The sequence below is a fragment of the Hemiscyllium ocellatum genome, chromosome 18, assembly GCF_020745735.1.
Source record: "Hemiscyllium ocellatum isolate sHemOce1 chromosome 18, sHemOce1.pat.X.cur, whole genome shotgun sequence".
NCBI classification, from domain to species: domain Eukaryota; kingdom Metazoa; phylum Chordata; class Chondrichthyes; order Orectolobiformes; family Hemiscylliidae; genus Hemiscyllium; species Hemiscyllium ocellatum.
In genome coordinates this window covers 37328741-37344975 of record NC_083418.1, presented here as the reverse complement: position 1 = coordinate 37344975, position 16235 = coordinate 37328741, and the positions used below count along the sequence as shown (strand labels likewise).

Sequence of the window (16235 nt, the reverse complement as noted above, 5' to 3'; positions counted from 1 at the left end):
GTTTTCCGGGTCCTTAAGGGGGAGGGGGAGCAGCCTCAGATCGTGGTCCACGTTGGAACCAATGACATAGGTAGGAAGAGGGGTGAGGATGTCAGGCAGGCTTTCAGGGAGCTAGGTTGGAAGCTCAGAGCTAGAACGAACAGAGTTGTTGTCTCTGGTTTGTTACCCGTGCCACGTGATAGAGAGTCGAGGAATAGGGAGAGAGAACAGTTAAATGCGTGGCTACAGGGATGGTGCAGGAGGGAGGGATTCCAGTTTCTGGACAACTGGGGTTCTTTCTGGGGAAGGTGGGACCTCTATAAACAGGATGGTCTACACCTGAACCTGAGGGGCACCAGTATCCTTGGGGGGAGGTTTGCTAGTGCTCTTTGGGAGGGTTTAAACTAACTCTGCAGGGGCATGGGAACCTGGACTGTAGCTTTAGGGTACAGGACCTTGAGTGTAGGGAGGTTAGGAACAAGGCATCGATCTCGAAGGAGGGTGCCTCTAAACAGGAAGGTGGCTTGAAGTGTGTATACTTCAATGCCAGAAGTATAAAAAATAAGGTAGGTGAACTTGCAGCGTGGGTTGGTACCTGGGACTTTGATGTTGTGGCCATTACAGAGACGTGGGTAGAACAGGGACAGGAATGGCTGTTGCAGGTTCCAGGGTTTAAATGTTTTAGCAGGGTCAGAGATGGGGGTAAAAGAGGGGGAGGTGTGGCATTGCTTGTCAAGGATAGTATTACAGCGGTGGAAAGGATGATGGAGGAAGACTTGCCATCTGAGATAGTTTGGACTGAGGTTAGAAATAGGAAAGGTGAGGTCACCCTGTTAGGAGTTTTCTACAGGCCTCCTAATAGTCCGAGAGAGGTAGAGGAAAATATTGCGAGGATGATTCAGGAGAAGAGTGAAAGTAGCAGGGTGGTTGTTATGGGGGACTTTAACTTCCCAGATATTTACTGAGAAAGCTATAGCTCGAGTTCATTAGATGGGTCGGTGTTTGTCCAATGTGTGCAGGAGGGTTTCCTGACACAATATGTAGACAGGCCAACAAGAGGTGAGGCTATACTGGATTTGGTTCTAGGTAATGAACCAGGCCAGGTGTTAGACTTGGAGGTAGGTGAGCACTTCGGGGACAGTGACCACAACTCAGTGACTTTTACTCTAGTGATGGAGAGGGATAAGTGTGCACTGCAGGGCAAGAGTTATAGCTGGGGGCAGGGAAATTATGATGCAGTGAGTCATGACTTAGGATGCGTGGATTGGAAAGATAGGCTTCAAGGGAAGAACACAAATGATATGTGGAGATTGTTCAAGGAACAGCTATTGGGTGTCCTTGATAAGTATGTACCAGTCAGGCAGGGAGTAAAGGGTCTTGTGAGGGAGCCGTGGTTTAATAAGGAATTGGAATCCCTTGTGAAAGGGAAGAGGGCAGCCTATGTAAAGATGAGGCATGAAGGTTCAGTTGGGGCGATTGAGAGTTATAAGGTAGCCAGGAAGGATCTAAAGAGAGAGCTAAGAGCAGCGAGAAGGGGACATGAAAAGTCCTTAGTTGGTAGGATTAGGGAAAACCCAAAGGCTTTCTATAGGTATGTCAGGAATAAAAGGATGACTAGGGTAGGTATCGGTCCAGTCAAGGATAGTAGTGGGAAGTTGTGCATGGAGGCGGAGGAGATTGGAAAGACACTAAATCAATACTTTTTGTCAGTATACACTCAGGAACAGGACACTGTTGCTGATGTGAATATTGAGTCACAAGTGATTAGAATGGATGACCTTGAGGTATGTAGGGAAGAGGTCTGGGGAATACTGGAAAGGATGAAAATAGATAAGTCCCCTGGGCCTGATGGCATTTATCCTAGGATCCTCTGGGAAGCTAGGGAGGAGATAGCGGAGCCATTGGCCTTGATTTTTATGTCGTCATTGTCTACGGGAATAGTGCCAGAAGACTGGAGGATAGCGAATGTTGTCCCCTTGTTCAAGAAGGGGAGTAGGGATAGCCCGAGTAACTATAGGCCAGTGAGTCTCACTTCTGTTGTGGGCAAAGTCTTAGAGAGAATTGTAAGGGATAGGATTTATGAACATCTGGATAGGAATAATGTGATCAAGGATAGTCAGCATGGTTTTGTGAAGGGCAGGTCGTGCCTCACAAACCTTATTGAGTTCTTTGAGAAGGTGACCAAGAAAGTGGACGAGGGTAAAGCAGTAGATGTGGTGTATATGGATTTTAGCAAGGCGTTCGATAAGGTACCCCATGGTAGGCTAATGCAAAAACTACGGAGGTATGGCATTGAGGGTGCATTAGAGGTTTGGATTAGGAATTGGCTGGCTGGAAGGAGACAGATGGTAGTAGTTGATGGTATAGGTTCATCTTGGAGCGCAGTTACTAGCGGTGTTCCACAAGGATCTGTTTTGGGACCATTGCTGTTTGTCATTTTTATAAATGACCTGGAGGAGGGGCTTGAAAGCTGGGTGAGCAAGTTTGCGGATGATATGAAAGTCGGTGGAGTTGTGGACAGCGAAGAAGGATGTGGCAGGTTACCGCGGGATATAGATAAGTTGCAGAGCTGGGCAGAAAGGTGGCAAATGGAGTTCAATGTAGCTAAGTGTGAAGTCATTCACTTTGGTAGGAGTAACAAGAAGATGGATTACTGGGCTAATGGTAGGCTACTTGGTAGTGTGGATGAACAGAGGGATCTTGGTGTCCATGTACACAGATCTCTGAAAGTTGCCACCCAGATAAATAGTGCTGTGAAGAAGGCATATGGTGTACTGGGCTTTATTGGTAGAGGAATTGAATTCCGGAGTCCTGAGGTCATGTTGCAGTTGTATAAGACTCTGGTGCAGCCTCATCTGGAGTATTGTGTGCAGTTTTGGTCGCCATACTATAGGAAGGACGTGGAGGCATTGGAACGAGTGCAGAGGAGTTTTAACAGGATGTTGCCTGGCATGGTAGGAAGATCGTATGAGGAAAGGCTGAGGCACTTGGGGCTGTTCTCATTGGAGAAAAGAAGGTTTAGGGGAGATTTGATAGAGGTGTACAAGATGATTAGGGGTTTAGATAGGGTTGACAGTGAGAACCTTTTTCTGCTAATGGAGTCAGCTGTTACTAGGGGACACAGCTTTAAATTAAGGGGTGGTAGGTATAGGACAGATGTTAGGGGTAGATTCTTTCCTCAGCGGGTTGTGAGTTCATGGAATGCCCTGCCAGTAGCAGTGGTGGACTCTCCCTCTTTATGGTCATTTAAGCGGGCATTGGATAAGCATATGGAGGTTATTGGGCTAGTGTAGGTTAGGTAGGCTTTGGTCTGTGCAACTTCGAGGGCCGAAGGGCCTGTACTGCGCTGTATTTTTCTATGTTCTATGTTCTATGAAATGAAGATAGTTCAATGTCTAGCAGCTTCAGTGAAATCCCCAGTTTTAAAAGGAAAAAACTGGTGAAAAACTGGTCAACTTGGCAACTGTGCAGGCAGGATTTCCCAGCAGGTCTGCCAGAATAAGGACACACCTTCTTCTGGAGACAGAAATCCTCAAAGGTATGAGATTATTCAATCAACAAACAGCACCCACCAGACACCATATCAAGAGACAGGCATCGAAATGGTACTGAACCTTGAAACCGTGATCAATGGAGCTTATCTAGTTAATGGGATAATGATTTACTCTAATCTGAAAACAGTCATCAAAACTTCAGTTTAGTACATTTGGGATGGTATCGTCCCTTTTGTTTCCACGAATGATGAGCTTACACCAGACTGAGCAATCACCGGAGATGCTTTGTGAAATGGAGTTACCTGAGGGGCGGAGCCAACTGGCCCTTTGGAATTGCAAGGATAAGGGGGGGGGGGGCATTTTTATTTCTCTTTTTCACTCTCCTCCCTCTGAGCTCACTGCGTCTCTGGACACTAACCCTTTGTGGCTGAAGACATCAACCCTGTCTGCGACTTCGGAGTTCGGAAGTCTGCAACAACACCCAAGGCAGGGAGGAAGCTCCACTGGACAAACAACTTTTCAGAACCCTTTCCAGGCCTGAGACACTCATACTCTGAAGTAGTTGGTTAGGTATAGGGAGGAGGGTGGTTGTGTAATTCTTCAAGTATAAGTACTCTATAAATTATGTAAGGTTAATGTTGTGTCCATTCTAATTTCCTTATTTTTGTTTATCACAGTATAGAAGAAAGTTTCATCAAAGTTTTGTATGGATTGGGCAAGTTGAATTTTTTTTCTGTAAATAAGTTCACTAGTAATTTTGAATTCATATTTGAGCCAGTCTGTGTTCCTTCTGGGTACACCAATTCTGCCTAGTTCCCAGCAGATCCCACATTATAACTCCATTTCAAGGACCGAAGGGTGATCTGGGCGATTTGAACCATCCACTCAAGGGGAATTGCTAGCCAGGTTAAGCAGTTTGATCTCTCTTTTTCTCTCTTGGGCCTACTGCCTGAGTGAGAAGGTACCCAGGTGGCTGTTGTCCCACCAACAAGAGAGGGAATCACCCAGGCATTGGTGGCAGTCGCGATTATTGTGTGGAGATAAGTTCCGACTTGCTGGTCAGGCTATAAAACATAAGTTTGGTTCAGCGCTCTGTCTCCAGCAGAGTTGCCCTAGTGCGGCATTCCAGGTTTTTGAAGTTTCAGAGCCTGCTGTAGAGAGACCACCATAGTAATTGGCGAACCCCAGACACTGGCCTAAGTGCGGAATAAAGGAAAGTGGCCCTTCCACAAATATGTCACTATGACAAAGGCAATGTAATTTTTCAATTCTAAGGCACTTACCTGAAAGATGAGCACTATGACGTGCTAGAAAGGGATGCATACAATTGAACAGAATGGAGACCCTCTGAGCTAGTCCAGTGCTGGGGTTAGCTATAATGTTCTTGAACAGATGTATAGTTACATTTGGTTCGACACTGACACAGATGCCATGAAAACAGTTTTAATCACCTGTCCAGATATGTTAGACATAGCCTATGAATATGATCCCAGATAATGACAATACCAGACAAGTCAGATTCCAAAGTGAACATTGGCTATAAACAATATTACCTTGGTGGTCTGTCACAGAAAATAGTCACACTAGGCTGCTAACATGCTTTTAAAGAACATAAATTAATTACAGAAAAGAAAACTTACATATGTAAGACATTTCAGATAGATCTTACCATAAACAGCAAAAAGAAAGATTTATACTTTTCCCAGCAGTGCCCTTTACAGAAAATCAACCCCAGTGAAGTAACACTCCTTTCTTCAGTCTTTGATTTCATACTCAATTGATGAAGTTGCATATCTTTTTCAGCACATTTACTTGATGTAGTTCTCTCCATTACTGTCTCTCCTAAAGGCACACAGACATGCTACCCTAGTGAAATTTCCTCATTGAGCTCTAAAAGAGCTTAGGTTACTCTTCAATCTGTTTAATTGAATGGCTAAAACAACATAAGACTTAGATCCACTCTGATGACCTGGGGACTCTTCCAACTACAACCGTTGTGCTGATGTTGATCTTTTCTTCTGAACTGAACCTGCTTCTAGCCTCTGACTTCTCTCTTTCTGTAGATTGTAACAACCCAACTCAGTAAATCTCAGTGATTATCTCACAATGTAACTTGTCTAAGAACTTGCCAGACCATTCAGGAGAGATGTTCAGGAGAACTTCTACACTTAAAGGTTCACAGGTGTTCAAAACTCTCTTCCACAAATGGCAGTGAATGTGGAATCAGTTGCTAATTTTAAATCTGGAGTAAATACATTTTGAATTGAATTGAGTTTATTGTCACATGTACCGAGGCACAGTGAAAAGCTTTTCATTAAGCAAAGGTATTAAGGGGTATGGTGAAAGGCAGGTGTGTAGGGTTAGGCCACCCATTAGCTATGATCTCATTGAATCATGTAATAGGCTTGAGGGGAGCTCATTCCTGATGAAGGGCTTTTGCTAGAAATATTGATTTTCCCCCACCTCGGATGCTGCCTGACCTGCTGTGCTTTTCCAGCACTGCTCTAATCTTGACTCTAATCTCTAGCATCTTCAGTCCTCACTTTCTCCTCCTTGAGGGGCTGAATGACCTATTCCTGTTTCAATGTTTCTAGGAATGCAAAAAAACCTTAAACTCCAGTGCATTACTGAGGCTATGCTGCACTGTTGCAGGTGATATCTTCAGACTGAGGTAATAAGCTCAGGTCCTGTGTGTCTGTTCAAATGTAAATGATTATGTGGAAGAGCATGCACACTATTTTTGGTGGCTGGCAATATTTAACCCTTGGCAACAGAATAACAGATTATTTAGTCATTGCCAAATTGCTACTTACGTACAAGTTGGAGGCCATGCTTTCTGCACTACAGTTATGGCTACACTTTAAAAGTATCTAATTGGATGTAAAGCCCTTTGAAACTTCTGGTGTTCATTAAAAGTGTTTTACAAATACAAATCTTTTTATTGTGTTGTTAATGTCAAATGCTATATAAATGCAAGTCATTCTTTTGTTTACAACAGATGTATCATTAGTTTCCTTGGAAGTGGCTGACAAACCAAATTACTTCCTTCATACTGGACTTGATGGAGTCCTGCTGCTCAGTAAATGGGAAGACAACAAAACTTTTCAAAAAGAAGCAACATTTATATTCCACAAAGATGCATGGGTTTTAGGATATGATGCCTTTGAGTCTTACACAAGACAAGGATTTTTTGTACATCAAATGGGCTCCTTGCTGCACCTGATGAAATACAATCATTCAGAGGGTTACAGATATGCTACTCTCTTCCAGCTTGCCGGTAAGAAATGTCTTTGATTGAAATATGACGACAGCAATGAATAAAAACATTTTTTCAAATGTGTCATTTTAAAGGAGGATCCTACTGTTTGTTGTAATTCATTAAAGTGCATTTTGGTGTGAAGTCTCTGATGGACAGATGGACATTTTAATTGATAGTTTAATCTGGAGTAATAGTTCTGTTTCTCATCAGTCAGCTTTCAAATATTGGCTGGATTTAATATGATAAAAAAAGTCAAAGGACAAGTGATAAGAGTGGTCCATTCCAGCATAACATTGTGAGCGGCACGGTGGCACAGTGGTTAGCACTGCTGCCTCACAGCACCAGAGACCCGGGTTCATTTCCCGCCTCAGGCGACTGACTGTGTGGAGTTTGCACGTTCTCCCCGTGTCTGCGTGAGTTTCCTCCGGGTGCTCCGGTTTCCTCCCACATTCCAAAGATGTGCGGGTCAGGTAAATTGGCCATGCTAAGTTGTCCGTAGTGTTAGGTAGGGGGTAAATATAGGGGTATGGGTGGGTTACGCTTCGGCGGGTCGGTGTGGACTTGGTGGGCCGAAGGGCCTGTTTCCACACTGTAAGTAATCTAATCTAATCTAAAAAAACATTCTAGGCTACAAACTGTTCCTGCCCAACACTTAACTGCATTCTGAACAGCATATGTTAGTTCAAAAGAAGGCTCACTGGACCTGAAACGTTAACTCTGTTTTCCCTCCACAGATGCAGCCAGGCCTGATGAGTTTTTCCAGCAATTTCTGATTTTGTTGCTGATTTTCAGCATCCACAGTTCTTTTTTTTTTGTTTATTGTGGCTTCTGTATATGGTTTCTGGCTCTCCCAGCCTGATTTTTTAAAACAATATTCAAAATGTATCTTATTGATATAGTTTAATGTTTCTTGATTAAGTAATCCTTTGTTATGACCTTGATGGCTTCACCCAGATACCTTAGGTGGAATATTGCTACCAAATCTTCTTCCTGAGCCAGTCTCGGGGCTTTCTAGCAGTTAGTGCTGAGTAATGACTCAGTAGAAAGGGCTTAGAGCTTGGATAACAAGACAAGTTTTATTACATAGTTGTAACTTTATACAAATTGCATTAACTATTACTAACATAAAGTAGATACGCCACACGTATCTCCATAAGTGGACTGGGTCAGAAACCAATTGCTGTCTGCATCAACTGCCTGTTGCAATGTCACTTATCACAATGTGCACAGTTTCATCTTCGCCTTTCATATCCATTAGCTTATACATATCCACCCAATCATTTTCTCCTCCTTAATTCACCCATTATATAATGGCATAAGAGCTACATTGTATTCAACCTTAACATTCTTTTCTGCAAGACTCTATGTCTTAAACACCTCACTTTAAAAAATATATATATTATTCTCTATATCTTGTTGTTTTTCACTGTTCTGCCCTACCATTTATTGGTGACGTAAGGGACTTTTCCTACTGATCCATACTGAGGGTAGCATATGCCAATTGTCCGGCCTGTTAGGGGGAAAGTCTGGTAGACTAGTGGCTGGGCTGCCCCTCCCATTTTCAAGCATCTTGTACCAATCAAAGCTCCATCTTGCCTTCCACCTCAGTTATTCTTCACCCTCTGCTTTCCAAAGGAATGAGGAGGGCTGTCTTAAACCAGTTAATGGCCTGAGAGTGTTTAAATGGCTGCAAGGTGAACTGGCCAAGAAGGTCACAGGCTAGACCCAAAACTTTACACTGGCAGACCCTGTCCATTTAACATACAGCTCATTGTTAAAGTTACCTCAGAGGAGCTATGAAGATACCCAGTTTCATTGGAGATTTGGAGAGACAGTGAAGCACTAAAGGTGAAAATATCAAAAATAGTAGTTAGTGAATCCAATTTGGTCAAGTTATAAGGAACATGAATCTCGTGTTTTCAAGAATGAAACAAAATAAATTGCCCCATTAATGCTCAAATAGGAAAATGATGTAAAAACCGAAAGAACTGTGAAACTCAGAAATTCTTCAGAGGAGTTACTCGACCTGAAATGTTAACTCTGACTTCTCTCCACAGATGCTGCCAGACCTGCTGAGTTTTTCCAGCAATTTCTGTTATTGTTTAGGAAAATGTTGTAACTTAGCCATTACTATTAAATAAATGATAGAGTGAATAGTAAAAGACCACAATTTTAAGGAAAATGCTTCCTGTAGTGTGGTTAGAGAAACTGCATATGCTGGAATCCAAAGTACACAGCCAGGTAATAAAGTAAGTGAAAAAGAGTTGTGCTCTTTGTGTACCACCAGATTAATGCATAATGATTCATTCTATTTTAACAAAATTATATAGCTGCCATTGTGGTTTTGGTAGAAGAATAACAGGTAAAGTGCATGTTGGCAGAGTGACCACCCCTGTTTTTATTTTGTTGGTGTGTTTGCCTTTCATTGACAAACCAGCAGGGATCTATAAGGACCAATGGCAATCACAATGCAGTTTGCTGATTTTGAGAGAGTGGGAAAATCATCTAGCTTTCAAATTCAGATAGTTAACAATTAGAGCTTGGGAAGTGGTGAAGAGCCAATCTATGATGAATGGGAAGGGGATAGGGGAATTTTTTGGATGACTCGCAGACACTTTACACAATAAATGTTTGGATGTGGCAACTGTTTTAAGTAAACAAGCTTGTCAACACTACCAAAACAACAAGATGAATGACTTATTCTTATGATGTTATTGATTAAGGGAGAAATGCTGAACTTTAAAAACCTGTTTGAATAGTGAAATGATAAAGTTGATGTTCATTTCAATGGGCGAAAAGGGTGACACAAAATATACCTCTAACAACATAGGATTGTAATTGAATATTAACATAAAATTAATTGTTGAAAGTTAGCATGTTACACAAATCCACAATCAGATTATGATTGTTGCAAAAAAGCACTTTTTAAATATGTTTGAAACTTAGATAAGAAACACAGTATTACAGATATATGATCAAAAGAAACTGTCATCAAGCTAAATTGCCAAATTGCTCCTTCACAAGGAGCATTTTCTCCAGTTGCAGTTCCTTCAGTTAATAAAACATTCAATTAAAGTGTTAATGATCACATTATGAACTTCACTGTGTTTTTCATTGCATAATGATGGCTGGCTGATACAGCTGTGGTTGGCAAGCTCCAACTTTTAAGAACGACACATTTTGTTAATATTATGTGACTGTTGTCTGCTAAAAAATGTTTTTAATCACAAATTCGAAGAGAGGTGGTCTGACAGGGATCTTGCCACCATTGGCATTTTTAAAAAGGCATTCATACTAGAAATCAGCTTTCCTTGAAACGGTGCCTCCTCCTTCCTTTTAAATGAGATTTAAAAAAAACACGCTACAATCTTCAATGATAATCTTTGAAGAAGTGCCAGTATAGGGATCTAGCTCTCAAAGCAGTTTATGCTAAATATCCAACCATACCAATGGAAAACTTAAACAATTTACCTCAGCAAAGGGATCAGATCAAATGATCAAGTGGCATTTCATTAATCACCAAATCCAAGGATTCAAGTTTCAACATTTTTATTAGCAAAGCTCTGTTGCACTTGCTTCATTCCCGAGTGCACTTTCTTAGGCACAGCATGGACCCAGCATGCTGATGCAGGGTAATTACGCATTCTAAAAATACAGCACCATTTGTTTAAGTTAATGGAAAAGTTATACCGGCTACAGAGTGCAAAGGCAAAGAGAGATTAAGTTTCATGCTGACTATTGTAAATGCCTAACATATTAGATCAAAGATCATATCCAACTGGGGAATGAAGATTCTGAGTGCAATGCAAGGATAAGTGAAAAGAACTGAATAATAGAAAGGATTTCAAGATGAGAAAGCATTCGTCTATATTCCCTATTGTGCATTGGACAACAGTTTTTGATTATGAAATAGCTGTTTATTTTTCATTTTCAATCGCATGCTTTTCATTCATTCATTTCCTCCCTCCCCCCATAATGACTGCTTGCTGCAATCTTCCTCAGCTCCATCGTTGCCCCTTCATGTTTGAACGAATGGTGTTGGTGGCGGGAGGGTGGGTGAAAAGCAAGACCCTTCCACAGCTGGCCATGTCAATTTTCTTTTAACCTTATTCACTGGCTGAGATGGAATTTACCATCATTGCAAGGTGCTACATCTCATGGCCAGAATAAATATTGGCAAAAGCTTTACTAAATATTTATAGATAAAAAGAAAATTCATGAACGCTGAAATAGATAACTGGCCAATCAATATCTGCAAGAGAGAAAAATATGTTAACATTTTGAATGCTAATTATATAATAATATCTTTTAATGAGATTGGTGAGGAAAGCAAAATGTGAAGCGTGGAGTGGCAGTATGAGGTGTGGTTATCCTATGCCAAGCATTAGCCTGTGTAGCTGACTTGCACATTTGCCACTTTCAGAAAATGATCTGTTGGCTGAGGTGAATAGAGCTTCAAACTATTTGGTTTGACTCAAATCATTCAGTTGTTCTACAATGTCAGAATCATATTCCACTACATTCCAAACAAATCTGTATTTCTTGGAAACATTGAGGTCATTCCCATAATCCATGGGAATCATGGCTGTGAATATGTGCATCATGGCACTAATATAGCTCTTAATATTGAAAAAAATGAGTTACAATTTTTGGTTCACACTTAATCAACTCTCATTTGTAGAATAAACAAGTAGTCATATAAGTAAAACAATTTAAAACAATTAAAAAATATAATTAAGAATGTAGGAGCTCAAAGTAAAAGTAATCAATGTTGGAAACATCTAATAAGCCATTGTCATCTGCAGGAGAAAGATACGTTAATATTCTGTGAGAAACCTTAAAGAAATGTGTTTATTTATTTACTTAAAAATTCTTTCTTGGTTTTGCCGGTTCTGACATTGTCTACCAAATGATGTTGGGCGTACAATATGTCTCTCCAAATAAGCAACCAGTCATGCCATAATTAGACAGATTTCTAGTAAACACCAAACAATGTACTTGGTCACCTGCATCACATTAACACTCAGCATAACGAATGTTAGTGTTTTCTTGGTACCTGCATTGATACAGCAACAGTGATGGATGAATATTTCAAAGCTCAGGAACTGTGTAGCTCATGCAATAATTGAGGTCAATCATTTGCTTTGATAACATTCAAACTTTGTTTTTGATCTGTGTCCATGTTTGAGGTCACAGTGCTACTTCAGACAAATTACTGTCTTCATTGATCAGTGAAAACATTTAACAAACAAACTGTGCCCTGCTGAGGGTAGTGGTCATTTGGAACGCATTGCCAGCAGAGGTGGTAGAGGCAGGCATGGTAGATTCAATTAAGATGCGTCTGGACAGCTGCATGAGTAGGAGGGGAGTAGAGGGATACAAATGCTTAGCAATTGACTGACAAGTTTAGGTAGTATATTTGGATTGGCTTAGGCTTGGAGGGCCGAAGGGCCTGTTCCTGGGCTATAAATTTTCTATGTTCTTTGTTCTTGTTCTTTGAGATCGAGGAATAATTCCACTATTATCATCAATGAAGAGCTGTGGCACTTAGGTCACCTATTGCTTTGTGGCAACAAAATAGTGAATACCAAAGACTGATCAAAAAAGAACATCTCACTAACAGTTTTCCTACTTTCATTTATGTAGTCCAACATATTTACAGTACATATAGGTAATTACACAAAAGGTGGTAGATAAAGTTGGCTAACTGCTGGTGCAAACAACCACAGAGGAATATCATCCCCTGGCAATAAGGACTCAATTAAAAGGCACAAGTTGCCATTAAATACTTCTGCACACAAGGACTTTAGGAAAGATGATTAGTGGCAATATTAATTGCTGTGAATACTACTGTGCTGACAGACCCTATTTCGTTAGAGTTATACTCCTGGGTGTGTACTTCAAGCCAGTAATTAGTGACAGATTGATGAGTAAATCTGCAAAAAATGTACAGAATAGAGCAATACTACAGCAATAATAATACAAATCTTCAATAATGCCAAGTAGACCGTTATGGTTAATAAAGTGTCACATGGTAGTGACAGCAAAGTTGAAGTGGATGGAATAAAATGGGCAGTGGCAACATCGATCCAAAGTTGGTTTCCAGTGACTGGAAATAAAACCAATGTTGAACAGTATACACTACGGTTGCTAATAGTTCAATGTTCAGGTTTTTACTTTTGGTAATTTATATGTCTTGGATATATAGGATGCAATTTTAAAAATTGTAAATGGGACAAAACTTGGAAGTATTGTTAACTTTCCAGAGCTTTAATACACTTCAACAGGTTTAGACAAGCTGGTAGAATGGGTGTGCATATGGTAAATGAAAATCAGTGCAGAGAAGTGTGGAGCAATACATTTTGGTGTAACCTTGAGAAGATGCAATATAAACTAAAGGGTATATTCTAAAGAGGGTGCAGGAATGGACCTGGTGTTTATGTGCACAATCCATTGAAGATGGCAGGATGAGAAAGAGGTTAAAAAGACGTACATAAATCTGAGGCAGAAAGTATAAATGCAAGGAGGTTGTTGTGAAACTTAATGAAACAGTCGTTTGACCTCAGTTGGAATGTTGCTTGTGCTCTTCAGGGCACTTTACGAAAGATATGGAGGCATTAGTGAGACTACAGAAAAGTAATTGTGAGAACGGTTTCAGTGATGAAGGACTTCAGTCAGTTGTGAGGATAGGTTGTAAAAGCTGGGTTCTCCTTAGAGAAGACAGACTTGATAGAAATCCAAAATCATGAGTGTCCAAGCAAAATAAATAGAAACTATTTCATTAACAGTAGGTTCTGAATTGGAAGATAGAGATTGAAGGAGGCTATCAAAAGACCAAAGGCAACATGAAAAAATATTTTCCTAATGCAGCAAATGGTTACGATTCAGAATGAGTTAGTTGAGGGTATGGGGGAGTCAGATTGAATCTTGGGTTTTTTTAAAAGGGACTTGGATAAGTATCTTAAGTGGAAAAGAAAAGCACATTTTTAAAATGTTGAGTATTATCAGAAGCGTAAAAGTGTTATTAACTTAACACCATCTTGATAGGCAACTAGTACTTATATTATAACTTGTATTGCTCCAACAACGTGCAAGAATGTCAACACCATCCAATTCAAAGCAGCCCACTTCATTGGCAATCCATCCATCACTTTCATTATTTACTCTATCCTGTACCAAGGCACTGTGGAAGAAATATGTAACTTGCAAACCCATTGACCAAACCACTTCAAAGAGCAGAACTTAAGATACATGAGAACTCCACACTGCAAGTTCCCATCCAGTTCACATACCATTCTGACTTGGAACAGTATTGCTGTTCCTTTAGTGTCACTGGGTCAAAATCCTAAATTCCCTTCCTAGCAACACTGAGAGTATACCCACACCGCAAGGCCTGCAGTGGGTCAAGAACAAAACACATGGCCACCTTTTCTGGGCAATTAATACTGACCTAACCGATGATGCCCACATTGCATGAAAGAATAAATTTAAAAATAACACTAAGGAATAGCCCCTCCTTTTTATCCCAATTGGAATAAAACTTCTCAGGCAATGTTACTCTGTTCTTTAAGTATAAATTTAATTGTGCCAGAAACAGTCTAATATTATTTTTATCTCCCAAAGACTGAATTATTTTCTTTTCATTTCTCAGCCTGATAATTTCTATATCTTAAAGTGTGTTCTACATTGATAGTATTATTGGTAGTCCTCACTCTAGTGAAAGATGGGTGAAGCTTCCAGCATGTCATAAGTTTGATCTTTGGTCTGATCACATCCTTGCCCATGCATCCCAACATAACGAGTTTTGACCTCAAGCTACATGTGCTCCCTCTCTGTCTGTCTGTCTGTCTCTCTCCATCTCTCTCTGTCTCTCTCTGTCTCAGAGCCTAGTAAGAAGTCATATGACACCAGGTTATAGTCCAACAGATTTATTTAAAAATCGCAAGCTTAAAGAGTGCTGCCTCTTCGTCAGGTGAAGTGACACTTCACCTGATGAAGGAGCAGTGCTCCGAAAGCTTGTGGTTTCAAATAAATCTATTGGACTGTAACATGGTGTCATATGACTTCTGACCTTGTTCACCCTAGTCCAACACAGCACCCCCATAACATCAGATCTTAGTAAACTAATATTGTTTGAGAGTTTTGAGAGATCTTTTAAAAATCTTTCCTCTTTCAAAGTCCATTTCCATGGAAATGTGAATAACATTAGACTTGTATTCAAGTAGAGATGCTGCTTTAGCTATCCTTAAGTGACAAGCTCTTTCATCTTGTAACTAAATGGACATTTTTAATCAAAGCTTTTTGCAATCCAACGTTTGCAACACTTTTCTGGGAATCTGGAGTTTCATGGTCTCTCTGCTTTTAGTATAAAAGCTGCTACTATTGTCTCCAAGTGAAATAACCTTACTGCATCTTCCCAGTAAAACAATATGGCGTCCTTTAATCTCTTAGCATCAAAATATCTGACTTACTGTCAGGTACTCCTCAAAACTGATGACACAACAATCTAGGAGCTAAAAGATGTCTTTGTGTTGCTCTTGGATGTTCGCACCACTATCTCCCCAAAAGGTAGTGAAGAACTGCAAGTGATCAAAATGAGTGAAAACTTGCATTGGTGATTAATTTGTTTGGAGATGCAGCCAGATTTATGGGAAGGATTGTTTCAAGTGACGTATTTTAAAATAGCACAAAGTATTCTGAATACTCAAACTGCACTAATATTAATTGTACTTAAAATTTGGGTCAATGGCTTGAGCTGGTTTCAGTGATTTTTGGTAACATGCATTGCATAATTGAGATTTGGGTAAATCATAATGCTGTAAATGATCACATGAGTCCACCAGTAAAAGTGGAGATACCAGTCTAGAATGAACATGTGAAGAGGTAAGTCTTACATACCAAAGTAGTGAGTTGTATTTGAAGAAGCAACTATGTACGGATGTAAATGGAGGAGTACACAGTTGAAGAGCCTTACTTAAGCAGCCTCAAAGACAGCACATATGCAACTATCCACAACTTGAGATACTCTGCTGCAGAGCCAGGATTAGAAGCTGAAATAGAATCCAAAGGACGTCACTGAAAAAGGAGTAGTCTGAAGATCAGACAGGACATAGGAATATTGCAAAACAATAACCGAGAAAGAAAAACAAGAAGACTCTGAAGGGCATGTAAACAAACCCCAAAGGAATTTGAAGCCTAACCATAAACCAGCAATACTTTGGAGAGGAAAACACTGCATTGAATACTTTGATGGCAGAAAGGAAAGGCCCAGGTACTCACCAGGTCAGTCAGGCACAATAGTCCAGTGTGATGGTAACTCCCATGGAGACCTTAGCATTAGGTCAATATTTGGTAATCCAAAGACCCAAAGCAAGGCCAGAAGTGGCAATTTCCATCAATTGACGAGGGGCATCAGGTTTGTACATAAAGTTAGCACATTTTAGCTGCTGTAGTCCAATAGCTTATAATATTCTACTAAGGCAAATGGTGGATTAACGTTTACA

At 40.4% G+C, this 16235-nt stretch overlaps 1 protein-coding gene across 1 annotated transcript in view; it reads left to right on the top strand.

The window, feature by feature from the left end:
* The window catches only part of otog (otogelin), a 211317-nt gene that overhangs the window by 116519 nt on the left and 78563 nt on the right, over positions 1-16235 (top strand). Inside the window, exon 26 of the mRNA XM_060838635.1 lies at positions 6472-6750. Coding sequence (XP_060694618.1) covers positions 6472-6750 — 279 coding nt within the window. The remainder of the gene's footprint in view (positions 1-6471; positions 6751-16235) is intronic.